The following is a 22,464-nucleotide window of genomic DNA, read 5'->3' on the forward strand; positions in this document are numbered from 1 at the left end:
GTAGTTGTCTTGCTCGCACACACTGTCGGCTAGGGATAGGTGCGAGCGCTCGAGCACGGCTGACTCAAAGTCTGCCTTCTACATGACAAACGAGCGCGCCATTCAGTTCGCATTTTGTTCTCGACCGTGTTAGACGTTTTTAGTTATTGGAGCGAACGCCGGAAGCTTTTGTTTATTTTCCCATTATATGCAGGTGTGCGCGGGTGTTAGTGACTGTTAGTGTTAGCCAATGCAAGCCAGCAACCGTGTATTGGTGGAGCAGCCAATGCTGCTTGCAGTTCAAAAGGGCACACAAAAGCGACAACCAGAAGAAGCAACAGCAGAACAATACCTGCTGGAAGGCAACAAAAACAGCATTTAAGCCAACTCGTTCGTTTATGTTTGTGGCTGTGTAAGTGAGCTTAGCTGCGTGTGTGTGTGTATTTGTTCTAACGAATACACAAACAAATCAAACTACTTATAATGGCCAGTGCTATCCGTGAGTATTCGCCGTGTGCTCAATACTCATACTCAAATTCAAATTCAAATTCATATTCATGCTAGAAAGTGTCGCGTGCGAAAGTGTTGAAATAAAACCAGCAGCAGCAGTCGCCCACTTTTTTATATAGCAAAAAAACTAAAACCTGTTCTAGACGCCAAGTGCAAGTAACACACACGCAAAAAGCACACACACACGCGCGCGTGAATTCGTGTGTAAAGAGAGAAAAAGGCAATAAACAATAACCAAAACAAGTATCAAACGAAAGAAAACTGAAGCTCAATGTACGCTGCGATCCTTTAAACCAAAATATACATACATAACAAATATAGTGAACCCTTCAATCTTTAGGGAAAAAAAGAAACAATAATTTGAAATTCTACGATTCCAATCCGAAAAACGATAATGGCTATGACTGCTGCGGCTACCTATGCGTCAGCAACCGCCAACAATGCGCACGTCACACAACAGCAGAAACAACAACAACAACGACGACAACGAACAACAACAAATCAGCAGAGACAGCAGCGGCGACTGAGCCGTGCGCGCACGAAAAGCCCAGCTCAAGTGACGTCGGCAGCGCTGTCGACGCTGCTGCTCAAGCGCGCTTGCTCAGCGCCCCAATGGATATTTCTCTTCATATTAATTTATTTAGCAACAGGTGAGTCTGTGTGTGTGCGCGCGCCTGCACATGGTCAGGACCTAAGAGTGTGAATATTGACAATTGTTCAAGTGTGTGTGTGAGCATATTTAAGAGAGAAAGAGGGAGCGTGACCGAGAGCGAGAGAGCTGCTGGAATAACAACATAAATACATACAATTTCATATGACACCATTGTGGGCTCCAATTTTTTGCTGAGCCACATACATGCCTACATACATACACACATACATATGTATTTATGTACACTTTTCGAGTGCATTGTATTTGGGGAGTTTGTTAGCTGTAGTTGTTGTTCTTGTCTGTGTTATAATTGAGCTTATTGTTGCTTGTTTACAAAGCGACATGTGCCAATACCTGTAAAGAGGTCGGCGTAGGTCTTTCAGAAATAATACCTGAGCATAAATAGCTTTTGAATGAGTAACACTCAAAGCCGCTTGCATCAATAAAATACTAATTGTCATTTAAAACTGATAAATTAAATTAAATTTATTGATTTGATATGGTGTTGCTCTTATTTTATATTATATTCAAACCCCATTTTTAAATCTCTGTTGAAACTGAGTGCTTTCTGCTCAATTCTTTGTATGTATGTAATATACAAAGAATAGTTTATTTTAGTGATATTTCAAGCAATATTTAAATGTAAATTATATTTTGTAAATTGGACATTTGTGTAAATTTAATATAATATTTTTAGTTTCAAATTTTATTTTAATTTTTGGCCAACCTAAAAAAAACTCGATCAATATTGAACATTTAATACAGTTTAAAATTTACACAGACATTAAAATATACACAGAAGTCTATTTACACTCGTTTTGTACTTTGTTTATTTAATGAATAAACATTGTAAAAATCATAAATAATTATTGTTGGCTTGCCAAGGTTGTTGAAGCTCGGGATAATAAATCTTTAAAAAAATGACGCATAAATAATGTAAATAATTTTGTCGGGCATACACAGGCTTATCTACCAATCAAACAGACATATGTTTGCTTCCATTTTCATTCGAGTAGATGCCTACATACATCTCTATAATTTACAGGGTATTGAGATCAAATGTAACTGTTTGTCTGGTCATCAACGTCCATTGTGCAAAAGAGCGACCTCAAAAATGTATTTTTCTTTTATTATTAACAATACACACTTATGAATACATTAAATGCGTATGTATACGTTTATTTGTGTACTCACAATTTGTTGTTATGCGCGTATCTTATCTTAGCGGAAAGTAAAGTAATCTTAGCTACAACAAATGCATACGGCAACCGGCAACAGCGTTTGGTAATTTGATAAAGCCGCTATTGCTGGAGGCCAATCTTGGCCTCTAGTTGTAACAGTTGCACTTGGGAAAAGCCCTCGCTATGATGATGCGCAGAAGAAGACGTGCAACAAAAGCAAATGCAACAACAACAACTGGTTTTTCAACCTCATCATAAAACGTAGCTAACGTCGTCTCGTCGATCATCAAAGTCGGGCTTCCATTGAAATGCATCCTAAAGTGAAAATATACTTTATTTTCAGAGGAAAAATCGCAGCGCAGGTAATATTTACAAACGCACATACACACCCAGGGAAAATTACCTGTGCTACCTGCGTCGTTAACGTTAACAACACGTGACCTCGCGGAACCGCCGCGGACGTGGTTCCCTTGCTGCGGGTGCGGGTGCGGGTGTGTCACCCTCGGTCTGGTCAAGTGTTAAAGCGCAATCGGCCGGAACGCGTCTACCATTCAGCCGCTGGGCCTACGCACCCGACTGACGGCCATTGCATGACGCTGTCCATTAGTGCAAGTCGTCAATATAAATTATGCCATGTACTTAAAACTATATGTATAAGTACATAAAAGTATATATAAATGGGGTATATATAGACTAGAAACTGAAACAATTATGGATTGAAAGAAATGGATTAGATGATGAGGGCAGCAAAAGAGATTAATCTTCTTACGTAATTAGGAACCTTTGAAGGCCTAGAAGTGTTACCTGAATTTCTAAGGATCACATTGTGGAGAGGGCGTATAATGATATCATATAGCTAAAATAATAGTCTTTCCTTTATGTTGTAAAATAAAAATTTATCTTTTTTATATATATATATATATATGTTAAAAAAGATTAAATATTATTATGCTTCTCTTATGATTTATATATTATAGGTGTATATGTATGTATGTATATATGTATATTTGAATATTTGGGAATACTAAATGGAATGGAATGTTACTTAAAAAGTTTCCCATTTAAAAAAATATAAGCATAGCTATAATACATATATTTAAGCTATATATAGCGTATTGGAATTATTAGGAATGCTAAATGAATTGGGATATTATTAAACACTTTTCCCTTTTCAACAAAAAAAGTTTGTTTGATACTTGCTTCGCATATATGCACTTAATTTAAATATAAATAATATATAAAAAATGATTTATAGATTTATCTTCATGGACATTCCCTTGATTGCTAAACTTTCATAATTGTAAGCGTTAAGGGCATATTTATTGTATTTTGAAGAAAGGGCAGACTTACCTGTGTAGCGCTGCCAGTTTGCAGGCTTCAGCATCGGGTGCATCGATTTTCAAGCGCCTTGAGAAGACCACAAACCGCAAACAAATGAAATATTAAAATAAAGCAGAAACCAGCAAAAAGTAAATAAAAATAAACAAAAACCAAATTGAAATAATACAAAATGCTCGCACATAATGAAAATGTGGCTGGCTACTTTCGCTTTTAGTTGGAAACAAATGTTTAAATTGTGGGCGTTGTTAAATGTATCTGTTGTTGTTGTTGCTGCTGTTGTCATTGTCATTGTCTTTATCAGAGCCATCACGTAGCTGCGTTTTATCTGTCGCTATTTGCATACGCAGCGAACCGACCGCAACAGCCCGCCATTGGGCTTGACTCAGCCAAGTTAAAGTGTTCGCATCCGCACTGTGGAATGAAAACCTCACAAAATCGAAATAGAAAACATAATAGAAAGAAATGTGAAATTATTAGAGTGTGTGTGATGGAATTTAATAATAATAAATAGCAATGGGTTTGGGCATATTAAAAACACGTGTGTATATTTAATAAAAAGTTTTGTTTATTTTTAAACCAATATCTACAAAAATTAAAAATCATCCTTGATTGCGAAAGCGCTTCAAATATTTATCATATATACAGTAGTTACATGAAAGATAAACTAAAGTAAAGCATATTCTATCAAAGTTCCAGCTACACTCTTTCTTCCTTCCATTTTCGACTGCTTTTTGTATCGAATTTCAGATTCTTCAACCCATGAGTCAGCACTGCATATTACCAAACAAACGAATACAAAATAAAATAAAAAGAGCTTCAAGGCTACAGAGAGTTTCGACATGTGTTTCGTATATTCTGGTTTTGATGAAATTCAGCTTCGGCTTTCCATTCCACAGTGCAACGCCCACCAATTGTTGCAGGCCCGTTCTTTTGACCGTTTTCGACAGTGTTTGTTCAGATTGTTCCGGGCTATGGCTGGGACTGGGGTCGGGGCCCGGGCACGGTCACCGGAAAAGATTCTCAGGCATTTTCAACAGTTCATTGCTTTGTGCTACTTTGCCGAACGGGTCTTCTGGAGCGCTAGGGCTGTATCTGAGTTGCGTCCAATTGTTGTTGCTGGTGGCTGTTGCTGCCACTGAAAACTGGTTCCCAGGCGAGTCTCGGCTGCGGCGACGGCGGCTGCGACTGCGACTGCGGCGCCACCACAGTGACTCCACAGTGTGCCCAATTCTAAGCACTTTGGACGCATTGCTATTCCCAGAAACGTCTTAGCCCAACAACTCATACATAGATAAAAACGAGGTGGAGTTCCGCCGACTAAAGCTTGCCAGTCCCAAATTTGAAGGTGGCCAAATGCTGAGCGTTTTGGGCGCGTTTCTCAAGCGTTTTCATGTGACGCGACTATTTATCTGAATTAATTAGTTTTACTTCGCATGTGTGAATTGTTTTTGTTATAATCATCTACCTATTGTATAATAATACAGTCTAAGTAACGCAGCGTATTTATTTAAATATTTAAACTTGTCTCTACCCCTCGCATTCTTAGCAGCGCAGGCGGAAATTTGTGTGGGAACTATTTTGTTGGGATAGACTAGATTGGCTGCTTTCTGAGTTGGTGTTGCACTCAACTGAAAGGTGGCTGCACAAACGATTACCTAGTGTGGAATATAATGCTATAGATCTCAAAGTGTTTGCGTCCAATGGGAACAGGTCTCGCTCGTTTGCAGCTGCTATGAACAAGAGATTCTCTTCAAGGCACTAATTAAAGTTCACTTTTCTCCAACTGATAAGAAAGCCGACCAGAAAAATAGTTGAACAAATGCTCATTTAAAAACACTTAGTATTCGCCTTGACAATTTCTATTACACAAGTTTACACAGTTTTCTAATCTCTTAACATGTTGGGCAAACAACTTGAAAATAATGATAAATAAGTTCCATTCAAATAATCAGTAGATGGTGATTTTTCATTTAATATACAAATAAAAGAAACTCTTTCGAGCAATCTAAAACTTCAGAGATCTATATCGATTTCTCTTTATCTCTATGTCTAGCTCTGCCTTTTGTTCTGTGCCTTTTCTTTGGTAATATTATAGCTTCAAAGCATTTCGATAATCGCATTATCAACAAACTATAATTAAACAATAATCGCGACACGTTTTCACTTTTCCGAATCGAATAACGAAAACTGAAACTGAGCTCACAGAGCAACGCAACAATTAAATTGCAATTAAAAATGTTTTAAAAAATTAATAAACGAAATTGTTACTGCTATTGCTGTTAGCAAATTAGAGAAAAATGGCTAAAAAGTAAGAGCCCGTTAGCGAAAAAGCCAAGCGGCATAAATAATTTATGCAACTGGGGAGCATCCGACAGTCAGTAATGCAACACGATGAAAAATGAAATTTATTCGTAGGCGTTTGTTACAAAAAAAAAAAAAAAAAAAAAAAAATTAAAAGCTAAAGTATTTACAGCAAAAATTAAATGCAATAACAAGGCCCGCAATAATAATAAAGCACCGTCTATCTGTGTGTGTATGTGTGAGACTTTTTGTGATTGTGTGGGTTGTCTGTGAGGCAACCAATTGAAGTATGACCAACCAAGAAAGAATGGCCAACAACGGCAAGCCGAATTGATAATACTCTTGCAGACATTAGCAAGAGACTGAATTTCGTAGAAAGTTGATATACATATGAAATATATATGTATGTATGTGAAATACATTATAGTTGGCACGTGCCAACTGCATATATAAAATACTTGTTTTAAGGGGTTTTTACATGAACGTTTGACATACAAATTTAGTAGAAAAGGCAATAAAGCTCGACGGCACACTAAAATGTCTATTTAATTTAATGAGAAAAAAGACAATACTTTTCAAATTCCTAATTAAACTGAGCTTTGTTCCTGGGCTATTAGATTGTAATCTCCTCGTGACAGTTTCTATTGCGCAAGCTTACACAGTTTTCTTTCTTATCTCTCAGCTGAGCTGGAAGGAGTACAAAACTATACTTGATCATAATAAAGAACTGAATCTATTAAAAGGATATGCAAACATTTTTGCAATCTTCGTTAGCATCTACTGTATATTTCAATTTAATATTTACTATATAAGGTACATATGTTTACATCCAAGCATAATAACCTCAGCAAGGGTATATAAACGTAGCCAGAAAAGCAGCTGAGCAACGTTTGAGACTTTTTTTTGTTGTGGCCATTCGGCCAGCCAAAGGGTGGGTGGTGGACTCGTTGCCGTGTGGGGCACAGGGCAAAGGGGGTGGAATGCTGAAAGAGATGGTTACTTGGAACTAACAGTTGCAATAACAACAACAGCAACAGAAACAACAACAACAAACAACGGCTTAGAAAGTTGGGAGAGCACAAAAACCAAGACGAAAATGCTAGATCGGCAAAAATGAATACAAGTCAGGCCAAAAACAGCTCAGAAATCGCGACAAAAAACACGTCAAGCATGCACATGTCGAGCGTGCGTGTGTGTATGTGTGAGCCATGTTGCTTTTGGCTTATGTATATGTTGGCTCTGATTAGTCATGCCACAGAGTGCAATGCAATGCAAATGCAAATGCAAAGGCAAAGCCCCAAAGCTGAGCTAATTTACATGTATGCATACTTATGCAAATTGCGCATATGTATGTGAGAGTTTGGCTAACTGGGTCTGACACCTATGCTGAAGTGGGCGTGGCAGGAGTCTATATAACACAATTTTGTTGCTTTCATTGTGTTCGAGTATTTAGCACAGTTTTTTAAACATTCCATTTGCATACACTAAATTTTTTCTTTCGAATTTTAATGATACGTGAAAATACTTTGGGGAGGTGGAAAATGCATCATAATGATATAACAGCATTAATGCATACTTATGTAGCTCATGGGAAAATCTATGAGCGAAAAGCTAAAATGAAAGTAGAAACTAGCGTTAGTTTTGGGGAAAAATGATTTATTTATGAAAAACTTTTGAGGTTTGAAATAACGAGCAAAAATTTGATATGAAAGCAAACTTAATGAAAAATAGCTGAAATATATATTGATTATTATATTAACAATAATCTTAACTCATGTTGACAGAGATTTTATGAAATATTTTGCCTGGTTTTGCCAGCTAAATGAATATATTAGATTAAATATATTATAAACAAATCCCAGAAACATCTTTCCCTGGATGACTTAAATGATCTTAGCCTTTTAATTCGTGTGTCAGTTTTAGCATAACTGCTTGAGAGATGTTGATAATCAGACATAAATTTGGAAAGGCATTCTCGAACGTGTCTATTGTGACAATTGTTCATTGTATGAATAAGAATTCATGCTATTTGGTTGAAAATTCTGTGCTCGCCCATTAAGCTGGGAGCATTTAAATTTTTCTTTGTGGCGACTATTTGACACGCCCAACTTAAAGCACAAAGCGATTTAGACATCATTAAGCTTCAACTTCGAAGTCAGTTAGAGACTTAGGTTCCCAAAAGAACACAAGTCAAATTGTTAAAGGACGCTAGCAGATACCCTGTAATTTGAATAGACAACAACTATTTAATTAAAGGCACATATTAGTAGAATTATAGAGTTCTATTCTATGAGAAATTATGATAATGATTTCAATATAGTTATTCTGGGAATTTGTTGATGAATTAAATAGAAATTGAAGAAATAAGCTGGAGGATGGAATAATTAAACAACAATTCTTATACTGAAATAATCTTATGCTTATATCATTAATATAAAATATATATATATTAGCTATAATTCAGATAATTCAGCAATCAATGCTCGCATTGGCCCAAAACAGTCATACCCTCTCTGCTCAATCTCCATCTCTCTAGGGCATAAAGCAGCTATTAAATACTGTTTCTTTTATGGTACCGCTAAAAACTTTAAAATTCGCTCGCTCTCAGCTTAAGATCTCGTCGTAGTCGCCGTCTCTGTCGGTCTATTGTCAATTCATTCACAAGTCGATGAACAAGAAGTAGCAGAGGAGGTTAGAGAACAGTTGACGAAATGCGAAAACAAAAATTCTTCTTCTTCTTCTTCTTTTTTTCATTGCTGTTTCGCATTTGAAACGTTTATGATTATGAAATTTCCGTTCCGTTCATTTACGGCTAAGCACAAAAGGCCAATGCTGTTATACAAAAGAGCATGTCGACACATACCGCATATATAATAAGTAATTCTCTTCTTTTTTTCTCTTAATGGCATTTACATACCCTGTAGACCAAAAGACCGTCTAAAGGTATGTAACAATATAGTTAAATAAATAAGGAATTTTTGATATTTATTTATTTAGAAATAAAAAAAAGTTCAAAGAGCGCTAGAAATGAAAAATTTGTAATAGAATAGTACGTGAATATAAAAAATAATATATTAAAATTGTAATAATAGTTGTATTTTCTGTTTCTTTATCAAAATTTTACTGATAACGAATTGTAGGGTATTTAAAACTGCAATTGCATTTAGTTTTCAGCATTCTTACACTCATATTGTTTGCTTTTGAGTATTTTTCTGCACAGTTTCGTACGTGAGTATAATATAATTATGAGCTACTTTGACTACGGCTCAGTTACTGGCTCATTTACTTAGCAACGCGAGCGGGCACGAAGCTCTCAAAGCGCTGACACACAAATGCCAAAACCGAAAGCCTAAAACCAAAACGTTCTGAGCCTTCCATTTACAACTGTCCGGCAAACGAAATCGCCTTTAAATGCGAATAAAATGTTTCAAAAGCGGTGCAACAAAATCGATGGCCTCATAATGTCTACACCCCTCTCTCTCCCTTTCTCTTATTGTAGTCGCCCTGAGCGGAGGTGCAGTCGCATGCAGCCGTAGTAGGGTAAGGGTAGCAGCTACTAGGGCCAGTTCGAGGTCTGGTCAACGCTTTGCATGCCGTTTTGCACGTTTTGTTTTTTGTAAGCGGTTTTCTAAGCCAACTGCCCTGCTAGTCAGTTAGGGCCATGGCAGGCCAAAAGTTCAAAGTTTAATAAGAAAAGTACAAAAATACATACATACATATAAGTGTGTATCTATAAAAAAATATATACACATACTTATTAAAAGACTGTTTTTGTTCAGACATGCCAATTTTAGATTTATGACAAATCCCGTCGCCAGCCACTTAACACATATTCTAAACTGCAAATTGTATTGAGTCTTGTTTTGGACACCGGCAGCTACGACAGTCATTTCAATGGCATTGAAATTAGCGCGAAGAAATATATACACACATGCATGTATACTCAGACAAATGTACATGTATATATTTATATATTGGCATTTATGTACACAATTTAATAGCCATGAAATACACGTTTTTGGCTGAAAACTTTCGAGCGTTTCGTTTGCTATGAAACAAACTGCTTTCAGCACAATAGCTAAATAAATGTGGATATTTCGCTTTTATTATTATTATGATTATGAGATAATATACAAACAAAACATAAAGATAGGTAAATAAAAATAATAATCAAATGACCAAGCTATAAAAACGTTTCAAAAGATATATTGCCAAGTGAGATATTGCTAACTTTTTTTTTTAACGTCAGAGTAAACGATAAAAATGTTTAATGTTTATAAATTTGGTAAAAAATCTGAAAATCTAAAAAATTAATGATAAAATGTATTTCTGTCATATAGAAATAAATTAATTTTATATACATATATAGTATTCATTTAAAATTACTTAAAAAATAAGAAAAACAGAAATCTAAATTAAATTTTTGTATATTAAAATATTTAAAAAAAAAATATTTTTTTTTTTTATTTATTTAAAATACTTGAGGACCCTGAAATGAAATGCATAATTAAATTGTAACATTGAAATTTTAGAAAACTTATGCCAAGTCAAGGTTTGAGGCAGGGAGTTCGCGTTAAAGGGCCAACAACCTTCTCTGTACGGTGTACCCTGGCTTACTTTTATCTCGCCTTTTTAGCACGTACCTTTGACCAGGTGACACATATGTTTTGAGCTTGAATTCGGTTGCTACTAAGAAACCTGCAAGGCAAAAAAGACTTGATGAAGATTTGCGACTTTCAAAATGTGGGTTTACTATCCCACATTTATGTTAATAACTTGTTTGTAAAATAACTGTATCAACACAATTCAATATTCATCAGCTGATGCATGATTAATTTCGTAAGCGCATGTGAGTTGCGAATGAAACGGAAGGCACAAACCGTCAATCATTAATTACAGTTTCATGTTTCTAAAAATTTGCCTTATCGGCTTCCTAAGTACAACTTTCTTTCTCGTAATTTCAACTTTTTCAGCGACGCGAGATGAAGAAACTGGCTTATGTTTTGATTTTGCTTATTTCTTTACGGCTTGTGCACTCGCTTGTTTGTTGTTGGCTGCTTTTGAAAAGCTTTAAACTTTAAGGAAAACACTTGAAGTGAGCGTAGCGTGTGGTTGCGGATGGTGCCGGCTGCTGCTGGTGGTGCTGGTGGTGCTGCCACTCGAGCACGCACATGTGTTGCGGCAGGGGGGCGAGGCGAATCGATTCTGCGCCGCCAGCGCAAATGAAAGTTGTGCGCGAAATGGTTTGTTGGGTGCCGCCGCTTAACATTTGCTGCCATCTCTTCTAATTTGGTCAATGCTGGCTCACTTCTGCGCCGCTAAGACAGTAAACCAATGGGCCAATTGCTAAATTAGCCATGTGCCCAATAAGCGCAAATGCGACAAATGAGGAAGTCCACGAAGTCTCTTTAGACCATTCAAATGCGATTACCGGCCGCCTGGCCTTGTACAAATTTGTAGCTAACCTTAATTTTCTCTCTGTCTTTCTCACCTATCTGACAGATGTTGCTTCGGTGGAGGTGCACGCGAAGGAGGCATATTTCAATGGATCCGCCTATCTGCGCCTGCAGACGCCGATGACCACCTGGGACCACTCGGCTATCAGCTTCCGCTCGTGCCGCGGCGGCGAAATACTCGCCCAGCAATACAACAAAAACTCAATTGTAATCTCAGTGCTCAACGATTTCCTGCAAGTCTCGCTAGCGGGCCCGGCCGTGATTGGGCTCAACAATCGCTTGGATGTCAGATTGCCCTACCAACTGTTGGACAATCGCTGGCATACGCTGCAGTTCAAGTACGAGTACGGCAATCTCTATTTGCATGTGGATCGTGAGGCAATTATCTTTGGTAAGTGATTATCTTTCAATTCATTCCGTGAAACGATACCAACGATGAAAAGAAATTGCGGTCGAACAGACATCCCACACACTACACTGCAGTTAAATATGTACTCGAACCCTAGAAATATAGAAAATCTACAATGAGAAACCATTTAGCTATTTTTATAAAGTATCCCATATAAATAAATAAATAAATAAATTTACAAATTAAAAATTACATTAAATAAAACTCTTTCTTATATTAAAATTGTATTAAATATCAACAAATTAAAATGAAAATTTGGACACGAAATATCCGTTAAGATAAAAGCTTATTTTTCAAAATTTCTGCTTTTAGTTAAAAGTAAACAACAATGCGGCCTAAAAAATAAATTAACTAAAAACCCACAACATTTTTTTTTTCCAAAAACTTAATTCACTTCCATGCGGAAAGTCGTTAATTAAGCTGAAGAAAAATTCAATTTAAAATCAAAGCTAACGTGACTAGTCTTGCGGATTAAAAATATATTTAAATTTATAAGGCAATTATAATGTAAATGGTAAAATATTTTATTTTATTTTATTTTTTTAATGTAGAATAAATGAGATAGATAAAAAAAAAACAATTTTTTTTTATAATATAAACAAAGTTTATTTATTTATTTTTTTTTTTTACGAGCATTGGTTTATTATTTATGATTATTATTTTATTTTATTTTTTTTTTAAATAGTATAATTTCATATGAAAACTATTTAATATTTTTTGTATTTGATCGTGAGAGAATGTTTCATTATTTTTTAGAAGAGCCTGCTTTACGTGATCTAAAAATTTGGCGTATATCCACGTTTTTTTACATTTAATGCCCATGAATATTGAGGGTGAAAATGGAATAGCTTCGCTTTATATTTCGAACTGCAATTGCAAAATCTTTTTGGCTACCTTAGCTATGCAACAATTATCGATCCAGAGACAGTTTTTCATTCGCTGTCAATATTAAATATCTGTTCTCTTTTCCTTTCGTAATTACAGCTAATTCGACGTACAACAGCCAGTTCCTTACCAATCAGGACATTGGCAACGAGTTGGCCATATTGATATTGGGCAACTCGTTCTCGGGCTGCCTGCTGGACGGACCTGGACTGCAATTCGTGAACGCCTCCAAGCAGAATGCCGTGTTCGGGGTCTGTCCGCTGTCGTATGGGCCGTGCAGCGAGCACGAGACATTTACACGGCTGCAGGATAACTATTGCCTGAACGATCCCTGCATGGGCCATGGCACCTGCACCTCGAATGCCGATGGCTACGAGTGCCGCTGCACGGCCCGCTATTCGGGCAAAAACTGCCAGAAGGACAACGGATCGCCGTGTGCCAAGAATCCCTGCAACAACGGCGGCACCTGCCGCGAGAACTCACGGGGCGACTATCAATGCGTGTGCCATGCGAATCACAGTGGAGAGCACTGCGAGACGGAGGTGAACATCCATCCGCTTTGCCAGTCGAATCCCTGTTTGAATAACGGCGCCTGCGTTGTGCTGAGCGGCAGCTCCAGCCCCACCTGCGAGTGTGCGAAGGGCTTTACGGGGTCGCGCTGCGAAATCGACATGGACGAGTGTGCCTCGCAGCCCTGCCAGAACAACGGCAGCTGCATCGATAGCGTCAATGGATTCAGCTGCGACTGCACCAACACCGGCTACGTCGGCGCCTTCTGCCAGACGAACATCGACGAGTGCGAGGACAATCCGTGCCTGAACGGCGGCCGTTGCTTCGATACGTACGGCAGCTACACCTGCCAGTGCCAGGACGGCTGGCACGGCGACATCTGCGACAAGCCCATCAGCTGCCAGACGCAGCAGTGCCTCAACGGCGGCACCTGCGTCGACAAGGCCATCGGCTTCCAGTGCATCTGTGCGCCCGAGTACAGCGGAGAGCTCTGCCAGCTGGGTCCCAGCTGTGCCCAGCAGTGTCCCATCGATTCGGAGTGTGTTGGCGGCGTGTGTATGTGTAAGCCAGGAACTTCGGGTGAGTACTTAAAGGCTCCTTCTATGCCTCCTTATGGGTTCAATGGTTCATGGTGTGGCGCATGTAATTGCTTAGTTTGGGGCTTAGCCAGCGTGGGTTTTATAATGATTATAAATATTGTATATCTCCCTCTCTATATCTCTCTCTGTACACTTTTTAATCTAACAAAAGCTTCCACTTTGGAGCTGCCAACTTCTCTTGAATTGGCCTTGGCCTTGCATGGTAGGTCAGAGGGTGTGGGCGAGGGTGATGGCGAGGGCGAGAGCGAAGGAGAATTGAGCGCGCTGTGCGCCAGCGGCAAGAAGAAGCGTTACATATCACCCGAGTGGCTGAAGCGCAAGCGTTGTGAACTCAAATTAAGTAGGTCTATAGTAGAGTTGTAAAGAAACCCAGCCACAGTTATAGAGCTTGCTGCAATATTTATTTACAAATATGAATACATATAATATCGTAGTGTAAAGGAATTGCTAGCTAAATTCTCATTTGTAATATTTTAATAATAAACTCTATCATATCACATCGTTTAGAATTGAATAATGAAATGAATGAAAATATAGATCATATCATAATTAATCTTTAAAAATATTAATTCGTACAAACTAAAAGAAAGTCATTCATTGTTATAAAGCAAACATATCAAACAGACTTGCCAATTTGAACATTGCAAGGTGTACATAAAATATATATATAGAAAATAGGTATAGAATCCGAACTCGAAGTTAGTTCATGGGCTAGAAACTGATTGATGTCATCAACATTTAGCTTTTAAAATATTTAACAAAAGTTTTTTTGAAATGCTTGAACTAATTTTCAATACTTTTATGTGCATTATCATACACAAACACACACACGCATAAACAAATACACCTACATCTAATTTACCTATTGGCTGGACCAATATAACTATGCTCTATATGTATATATGGCTATGCGACTTATGTATGTAGGCCCAATTGGTCATTGCCTGCCGACAACAACAACCACACCGACACCTGAACAAGCAACCCCAACAACACCAACAACAACAACAACAAGAACAACGCTAATCACAAACCCAGCTATTCCCACAATTGCAACAACAACTTATACTACCACCAAAAAACCTTCAATAACCAACACAACAAGAACAGCAACAGCCACAACAACAACAACAGAAAATAAACAAAACAAACAACAACAACAACAATTAGCACAAAACCAACGCTCGGCCTCCCTGAATGCATGTCCCCAAGAAAATTGCTTGAACGGTGGCACCTGCCTAGGATATAGTAACAATTATACCTGTATATGTGCTAGTGGATACACAGGTTTGGCAACAACAACTACCACAAAGGGTTGCACTGCAAGTCCTTTAACTATCATAGTATACAAACTAAATATTTAACGTGAATGAATTAATTGTAGTCGAATTTGAAATGTAGAACTTTCGCTTGAATGAGCTGCTTAACCTCTGCAACTTGTAGTGCAACCCTCGATATATTAACTGTAAATATAAATATATATATATAGACTGAATAGTATTTAGTATTCTATTGCATTATATTAACTGTAAATATATTTTACTTAGATCTAATAGTAGAGCTTAGATACAGTTGGCAAAGAAAGCAAATCTAATATTAAAATTTAATTTCGATATTCAGGTTACAATTGTCAGCAGAGCACGGGCGATGGCGCCAACGCCTTGGCCTTGACGCCCATCAACTGCAATGCCACGAACGGCAAATGCCTGAATGGCGGCACCTGCTCAATGAATGGCACCCATTGTTACTGTGCCGTTGGCTACTCGGGCGACCGCTGCGAGAAGGGGGAGAACTGTTCGCCACTCAACTGCCAGGAGCCGATGGTCTGCGCCCAGAACCAGTGCATCTGCCCGGAGAACAAGGTGTGCAACCAGTGCGCCACACAGCCCTGCCAGAATGGCGGCGAGTGCCTCGACCTGCCCAACGGCGACTACGAGTGCAAATGCCAGCGGGGCTGGACGGGTCGCAACTGTGCCAACGATGTGGACGAGTGCATGCTGCAGCCGAAGATCTGCGGCAACGGCATTTGCAAGAACGAGAAGGGCTCCTACAAGTGCTACTGCACGCCCGGATTCACGGGCATCCACTGTGACTCCGACGTGGACGAGTGCCTCAGCCATCCGTGCCTGCACGGCGCCACATGCCACAACAAGGTAAGTGTTTCGAAACGATCTCCATGGCACAGAAGAGTCGCCAGTTACTAAAATGTGATTAGTTGTTCTTCTTTAAATACGGAAAGCATCGGATATTGAGACAAGTGAGTGGGGCATTACGGGTCTATGTGCGATCGGAAAATATAAATAGCTATAGAACTTTTAAGCTTATAAAGCGAGCCAATCTTAAAATTGCAAGCTGCTCTTAAGGAATTTATCATATAACAATTTCCCCAGCAAACACGAAATATAATCACATTAAATTTGATAGAGAACATACAACAAATCTTAGTCCCCATGAATTAAATTAAAACTTAATTTGAAATGTTCATAGACTTATTTTCCTTATCTGATAGTCACTGCTTATTGTTCTCCTTAGTCTATTGCTTATATAACCCATCAGATGCAATCAGAGTTCCTATATTTGTAGCTTAGACATAATCTCCAACAATTTTCCCCATTATAATTTAATTGTCTCTTCCATTTCCACACTTAGATGCAAAATTGCTTTAAATAGATGTGATTAGTGATACGACTTAGAAACAAATTATTATTATTATATATGATCTAAGTATATATGTATATATTTATTGTCCTCAATTTGCAATGAATATTACCTCATTAAAAATAATTTGTTATATATTATTCATTTGATAAAAGAATATTTATATATCTGCTAAAAATAAATTAAAAATAATTAAGAGCTAGCTTATCCCATTTAAAATTGAAAGCAATTCTGTGATTGATTCCCTATAGTAGTTAATATTCCAATTACTATGTACATAAAATAAATGAAAATCTATTAAAAAGCCTAATCCAAAGAAATAGTTTGCCTTTGCAAAACTTTTATTGATAAACAATATTCAATGCTCTTCATCCAAACAAGATCAATGCTTACGAATGCGACTGCAAGCCGGGCTACCAGGGAGAGAACTGTGAAATCGATATAGACGAGTGCATCAGCAATCCATGCTCGAACGGCTCCACTTGCATTGACATGATTAACAATTTCACGTGCTCCTGCATACCCGGCATGACGGGACGGATCTGTGACATTGACATCGATGACTGTGTCTCGGCGCCCTGCCTCAACAATGGCCTCTGCATCGACGAGCTGGGTGGCTTCCATTGCGACTGCGGTGGCACCGGCTACGAGGGCAAGAACTGTGAGCTGAACATTGATGAATGCGTGTCGAATCCCTGCACGAACGGCGCCAAGTGCATTGATCAGGTGAAGGACTATTTCTGCGAATGCCATGCGGGCTACAAGGGCAAGAACTGTGAGCAAGACGTCAATGAGTGCGAGAGCAATCCCTGCCAGTACAACAGCAGCTGCTTGGAGCGCTCCAACTCCACGCTGTATCAGCTGAGCAGGGTCATGGACTTGCCGCGAGTGTTTAGTCAGCCCTTCAGCTATGAGAATGCCAGCGGGTAAGTCCAGAAAGTGAAGCAAAATAACCAAACTGAATAATAAAATATACTGTCTAATTATACAGCTATGAATGTGTGTGCGTACCGGGCATCATAGGCAAAAACTGTGAGATCAACATCAACGAATGCGAGAGTAATCCCTGCACGAAGCATGGCACCTGCAATGACGGAGTAAGTGCATGCAATCAAATATAAAAAAAAACTCTCATTTAACCCATATACTATCTATCTATCAGATCGGCACCTATACCTGTGAGTGCGATCCGGGCTTTGAGGGCACCCACTGTGAGATTAACATTGACGAATGCGATCGCTATAATCCCTGTCACAATGGCACCTGCATCGACCAGATTAACGACTACGATTGCGACTGCGACGCCAACTTCGGGGGCAAGAATTGCTCGGTGCCGTTGATTGGCTGCATCAGTGGACCCTGTCTGAATGGCGGCACCTGTCATCCCTTCCTGGTGAACGAAACAATACACTTATTCAACTGCTCCTGCGAGCATGGCTTCCAGGGCGACACCTGTGAGAAGACCACGACGCTCTCAATGGTTGTCAGCAGCCTGATAACGGTGAAGACGCAACGTGACGAGGGCTACGACATCAATTTGCAATTCAAAACTACGCTGCCAAATGGCGTGCTCGCCTTCGGCACATCCGGCGGACAGAACGAACCGGTTAGCTATATCCTGGAGCTGATCAATGGACGCCTAAATCTGCACTCTTCGCTTCTGAACAAATGGGAAGGTGTGTTCATTGGCTCCAAGCTGAACGACAGCAATTGGCACAAAGTGTTTGTGGCTATAAACACCTCACACCTTGTGCTGTCCGCCAACGATGAGCAGGCCATCTATCCGGTGGGCTCCTACGAGACGGCCAACAACAGCCAGCCCTCGTTTCCGCTGACTTATCTGGGCGGCACCATACCCAACTTGAAGTCTTATCTGCGGCACTTGACGCATCAGCCCTCCAGCTTCGTGGGCTGCATGCAGGATGTTGTCGTCAATGGCAAATGGATCTTCCCCGACGAGCAGAACGATGAAGATACGGACAGTGAGAGTACGAAGCTGTCGTACGTTCAGAGCGGCTGTCCCCGCACGGAGCAATGCAAACCAAATCCATGTCACTCGAATGGCGAGTGCACAGATCTGTGGCACACCTTCGCCTGTCACTGTCCCAGACCGTTCTTTGGGCATACGTGCCAGCACAGTAAGTGAACGCGTACCCAATGATCCCAATAAATGCTGGGAATAACATTGACTCTTGTCTGCTACCTCATTAGATATGACCGCTGCAACGTTTGGACACGAGAATACGACGCACTCGGCTGTGATTGTGGAGACGACAGACGTAGCCAGACGTGCCATACGCTCTATTTTGGACATATCCATGTTTATACGCACGCGCGAGCCCACGGGCCAGGTCTTCTACTTGGGCAGCGATCCCCGCAAGATGCCAACAAAGAGTGAGTATCTCAATATGCATAAAAGGAATGCTAATCTAAAATCTTATTTTCACTCAGACGTTGGCGACTCGTATGTGTCAGCTAAACTGCATGGCGGCGAGCTGCTGGTGAAAATGCAGTTTAATGGCACGCCGGAAGCGTACACGGTGGGTGGACAGAAGCTGGACAATGGGTACAATCATCTGATTGAGGTGGTGCGCAATCAGACCCTGGTGCAGGTCAAGCTCAATGGTACCGAGTACTTCCGCAAGACGCTGTCGACGACAGGTCTGCTGGATGCACAGGTGCTTTACTTGGGTGGTCCGGCGCCAACACGCGAATCCCTGCTGCCAGCCAGCACTGAGCCGGGTCTAGACGAGACTAGCGTGGCCGTTAGTAGCACGGCGGCCAAGGACATGGACGACAGCAAGGACTACTTCAAGGGCATCATTCAGGATGTGAAAGTGAGCAATGGCTCCCTCAACATGATCGTCGAGATGTATCCCCTGAATGTGACCGATGTGAATGTGAACGCCAAGCCATTTGGAGCCGTCACCATTGACCGCACCTCGGTGCTGCAGGGCGAAGTATCCGACGACTTGTGCCGCAAGAATCCGTGTAAGCACAATGCCGAGTGCCGGAACACATGGAACGACTACAGCTGTAAATGCCCGAATGGTTACAAGGGCAAGGACTGTCAGGAGATTGAATTCTGTCAGCTGGTTCCCTGTCCCGGCGGCAGCGTCTGTCAGAATCTGGACGATGGCTACGAATGCCTAACCAATATCACATTCACTGGTCTGGAACATTCGCCACTGGCCTTCTCCTACTTCAAGGAACAGCTGCCAGATGAGATTGGCGTGACGAAGCAGCCGCTGCTGAAGCCGGTCATTGAGATTGCCTATCGCACGCGAGCCGGCGGCACTCTTCTCTTCATTGACAACCAGGATAGCTTCTTTGAAATTGGCGTCAATGGGGGTCGGGTCACTGTTACATGGAAACTGACGCAGTTGCACATCGGTGAGTCCGGACGCTTTGAGAAGGATAATACGGATGGCGAATGGAGCCGCATTTACTTGCGTGCGCACGGTGGTAAACTGGAAGGTGGGTGGAAGGGCTGGGAATCGATGGTGGATCCCACGCCCGGTTTCTCCACGGACATAGATCAGGCAGCATTCCAGGAGCTGCTCTCCAGCAGCACACAAGTCTATTTGGGCGGCATGCCTGAGTCGCGTCAACTACGTGGCTCCACGCAATCCTCGCAGCAGGGATCCCAGTTCAAGGGCTGCGTGGGTGAGGCGCGCGTTGGCGATTTGCTGCTGCCCTACTTCTCTAATGCCGAACTGTATCCACACACTGAGAACGTGTCCGTGCAGCTGCAGGCGCAGTTCCGCCTCAACTCGACCCGGCCCGAGGAAGGCTGCATTCTGTGCTTCCAAGTGGACTGCAAGAACAACGGTTTCTGCAATGCGCCAACCGAGGAGTACGCATGCACCTGCCCAGCGGGCTACGAGGGCGACGACTGCGGCACAGACATTGACGAGTGCCTCAACACCAACTGCGAAAATAATGCCACCTGCATCAACCTTGTAGCCGATTTCCACTGCAAGTGCTTGCCCGGCTTCGAGGGTCGCTACTGTGAACAGAACATTGACGAGTGTGCAGGCCAGCCCTGTCACAATGGCGGCAACTGCACGGATCTGATTGCTGCCTACCGCTGCGACTGCCCCGACGAGTACACGGGTCCGCAGTGCAACGCTCTCAAGCAGATGACCTGCGAGAATGAGCCCTGTCGCAATGGGTCCGGCTGCGAGAATGGATTTAGTGAGTATCTAAGGTTTAAGTTATTTACTTCTAAATCTAAACCATTCTCCACTTTACAGATGCTCAAACCGGAAATAACTTTACCTGCACTTGCTCTATGGGCTTTGAAGGTGCACTCTGTGACACGCCCTTCTGCGATCTGACTCCCTGCCTCAATGGAGGTCTTTGTCTGACTACAGATGGCGTAAGTGCTTACTAATTAATGTTTAATATATTAACTATAATATTTTGTAAATATTCATTTACAGATACCTAATTGCAAATGCAGCCTGGGCTACACGGGGCGCCTTTGCGAGGAGGAGATCGACGAATGCGCCTCCAATCCCTGCATGAATGGCGGCAAGTGTCACGACCTTGTGGGTGACTATGAATGCGACTGTCAGTCTACTGGCTTCGATGGCGTGCATTGTGAAAACGATATAAACGAATGCATCCAGGAAGTGAACTACTGTGGTGAGCTCGGGCGCTGCATAAATATGCCGGGTAGCTTCAAGTGCATTTGCCAGAAGCCCCACTGTGGCGCCTTCTGTAACTTCACCGATCCATGCAATACCTTAAACATTTGCGCGAATGGCGGACAGTGCGTGGAGAACTGCGGCGAGGAGGCGGATTACTACTGCAACTGTACCGAGGGCTTTATGGGCAAGAACTGCACAGCGCCGGTATATAGAGAAAGAAGCAATGTTTGAAGTACCTAATACTAATGTTCACATATTTATATTTGCAGATAATGGCCAAAGAGGATGGTCCGTCGACGACAGACATTGCCATCATTGTCATTCCAGTGGTTGTTGTTCTGCTGCTGATTGCTGGTGGCCTGCTCGGCACGTTCTTGGTAATGGCGCGTAACAAGCGCGCAACGAGAGGCACATACAGTCCAAGTGCTCAGGAGTACTGCAATCCTCGGCTAGAAATGGACAATGTGCTCAAGCCGCCGCCAGAGGAACGGCTAATTTAGTTAACTTACAAATGCCTCAATATAAACAAGAGATATTTTTAAAATCCGCCCATATAAGTACAATACGCTCCCGTACTAAGTTTTTTTTTTTGTACTAAGTTCGTCTTTATAAGGTGCTCGCAAAGCAACAACCAGACTTCCACAGAGCAACTCTCCCCATTCACACACAGTTGAATTTGATGCCGACGCTTTAGTTAGATAATAATGCAGCTTTCTATTTATTGTAGTATGTAGTTTGTATGGCAATCACTTTATAGTCGTTATATAGTTACAGTTTAGACTCAGTATTCGATATAATTGAGCAGTATAAACCGAGTATATCTAATAAAAAGCTGCGAACAAAGTTGTGCTGTACACTGAATCCTAAGCACTCGATACGAAAATGAAATGAAAACAAAACAACAGCCGAATTCGAAACATTCCATGCGAAGGCCTTTAAATACGATGCGAATTAATAATGTACGAGTAATATTTTGTAAATAGATTTGTATGCCCATTTTAATCTAAATTAGCTGAGCTAAATAAAATCCTATATACCTTGCATGCATGTAACTACATATAAGTACACAACTGTGTATATTTATATCTGTTGATTTATATATAGTGTGCAACTATATTTATATCATTTATTGCGACCTTATACAAAGCATGAGAACTAGGTGTACGTAGTTAGTAAGTAAATCAAATATTTTGCTCTACAATTTTTAAGCGTAAACTTAAGAGACTGTACTATACATACATACATTAAACATTGCGACTTTTTTCAAAAAACAAAAAATAATAATAAAAAAAAATAAATAAAAAACAAATACAAGATTCAATATAAAT

General features: G+C 40.5%; 1 protein-coding gene across 6 annotated transcripts; it reads left to right on the forward strand.

The window, feature by feature from the left end:
• Positions 1-42: 42 nt before the first annotated feature.
• On the forward strand, positions 43-22,463 carry crb (cell polarity complex component crumbs). 6 transcript variants are annotated; one of them, XM_089465695.1, is made up of 14 exons: positions 43-1,139; positions 11,467-11,811; positions 12,814-13,803; positions 13,975-14,163; positions 15,444-15,976; positions 16,039-16,080; positions 16,863-17,407; positions 17,473-17,578; positions 17,644-18,619; positions 18,693-18,875; positions 18,933-20,678; positions 20,738-20,862; positions 20,927-21,340; positions 21,406-22,463. In XM_089465695.1, exons 1-14 carry the CDS (start codon positions 884-886, stop codon positions 21,634-21,636), a joined length of 6,681 nt encoding a protein of 2,226 aa, XP_089321821.1. In that variant the 5' UTR covers positions 43-883; the 3' UTR covers positions 21,637-22,463. The 6 variants fall into 6 exon arrangements, with proteins under 6 accessions (XP_089321821.1, XP_089321827.1, XP_089321826.1 ...); XM_089465689.1 differs by lacking the exon at positions 13,975-14,163 and adding an exon at positions 14,751-15,110 and having other exon boundaries at positions 46-1,139; XM_089465701.1 differs by lacking the exon at positions 13,975-14,163 and having other exon boundaries at positions 44-1,139.
• Position 22,464: the final 1 nt, after the last annotated feature.

The sequence above is a fragment of the Drosophila arizonae genome, chromosome 2 (genome assembly GCF_054131065.1).
Source record: "Drosophila arizonae isolate 15081-1271.41 chromosome 2, UAZ_ARI_1.0, whole genome shotgun sequence".
Lineage (NCBI taxonomy): Eukaryota > Metazoa > Arthropoda > Insecta > Diptera > Drosophilidae > Drosophila > Drosophila arizonae.

Coding starts and splice junctions, on each gene's coding strand:
- crb (XM_089465689.1), top strand. CDS start 884: ATGGCTATGACTGCTGCGGCTACCTATGCGTCAGCAACCGCCAACAAT. Junction 15,977..16,038: donor GCGCCACATGCCACAACAAG/GTAAGTGTTTCG, acceptor AAATGTGATTAG/TTGTTCTTCTTTAAATACGG. Junction 17,408..17,472: donor AGCTATGAGAATGCCAGCGG/GTAAGTCCAGAA, acceptor CTAATTATACAG/CTATGAATGTGTGTGCGTAC.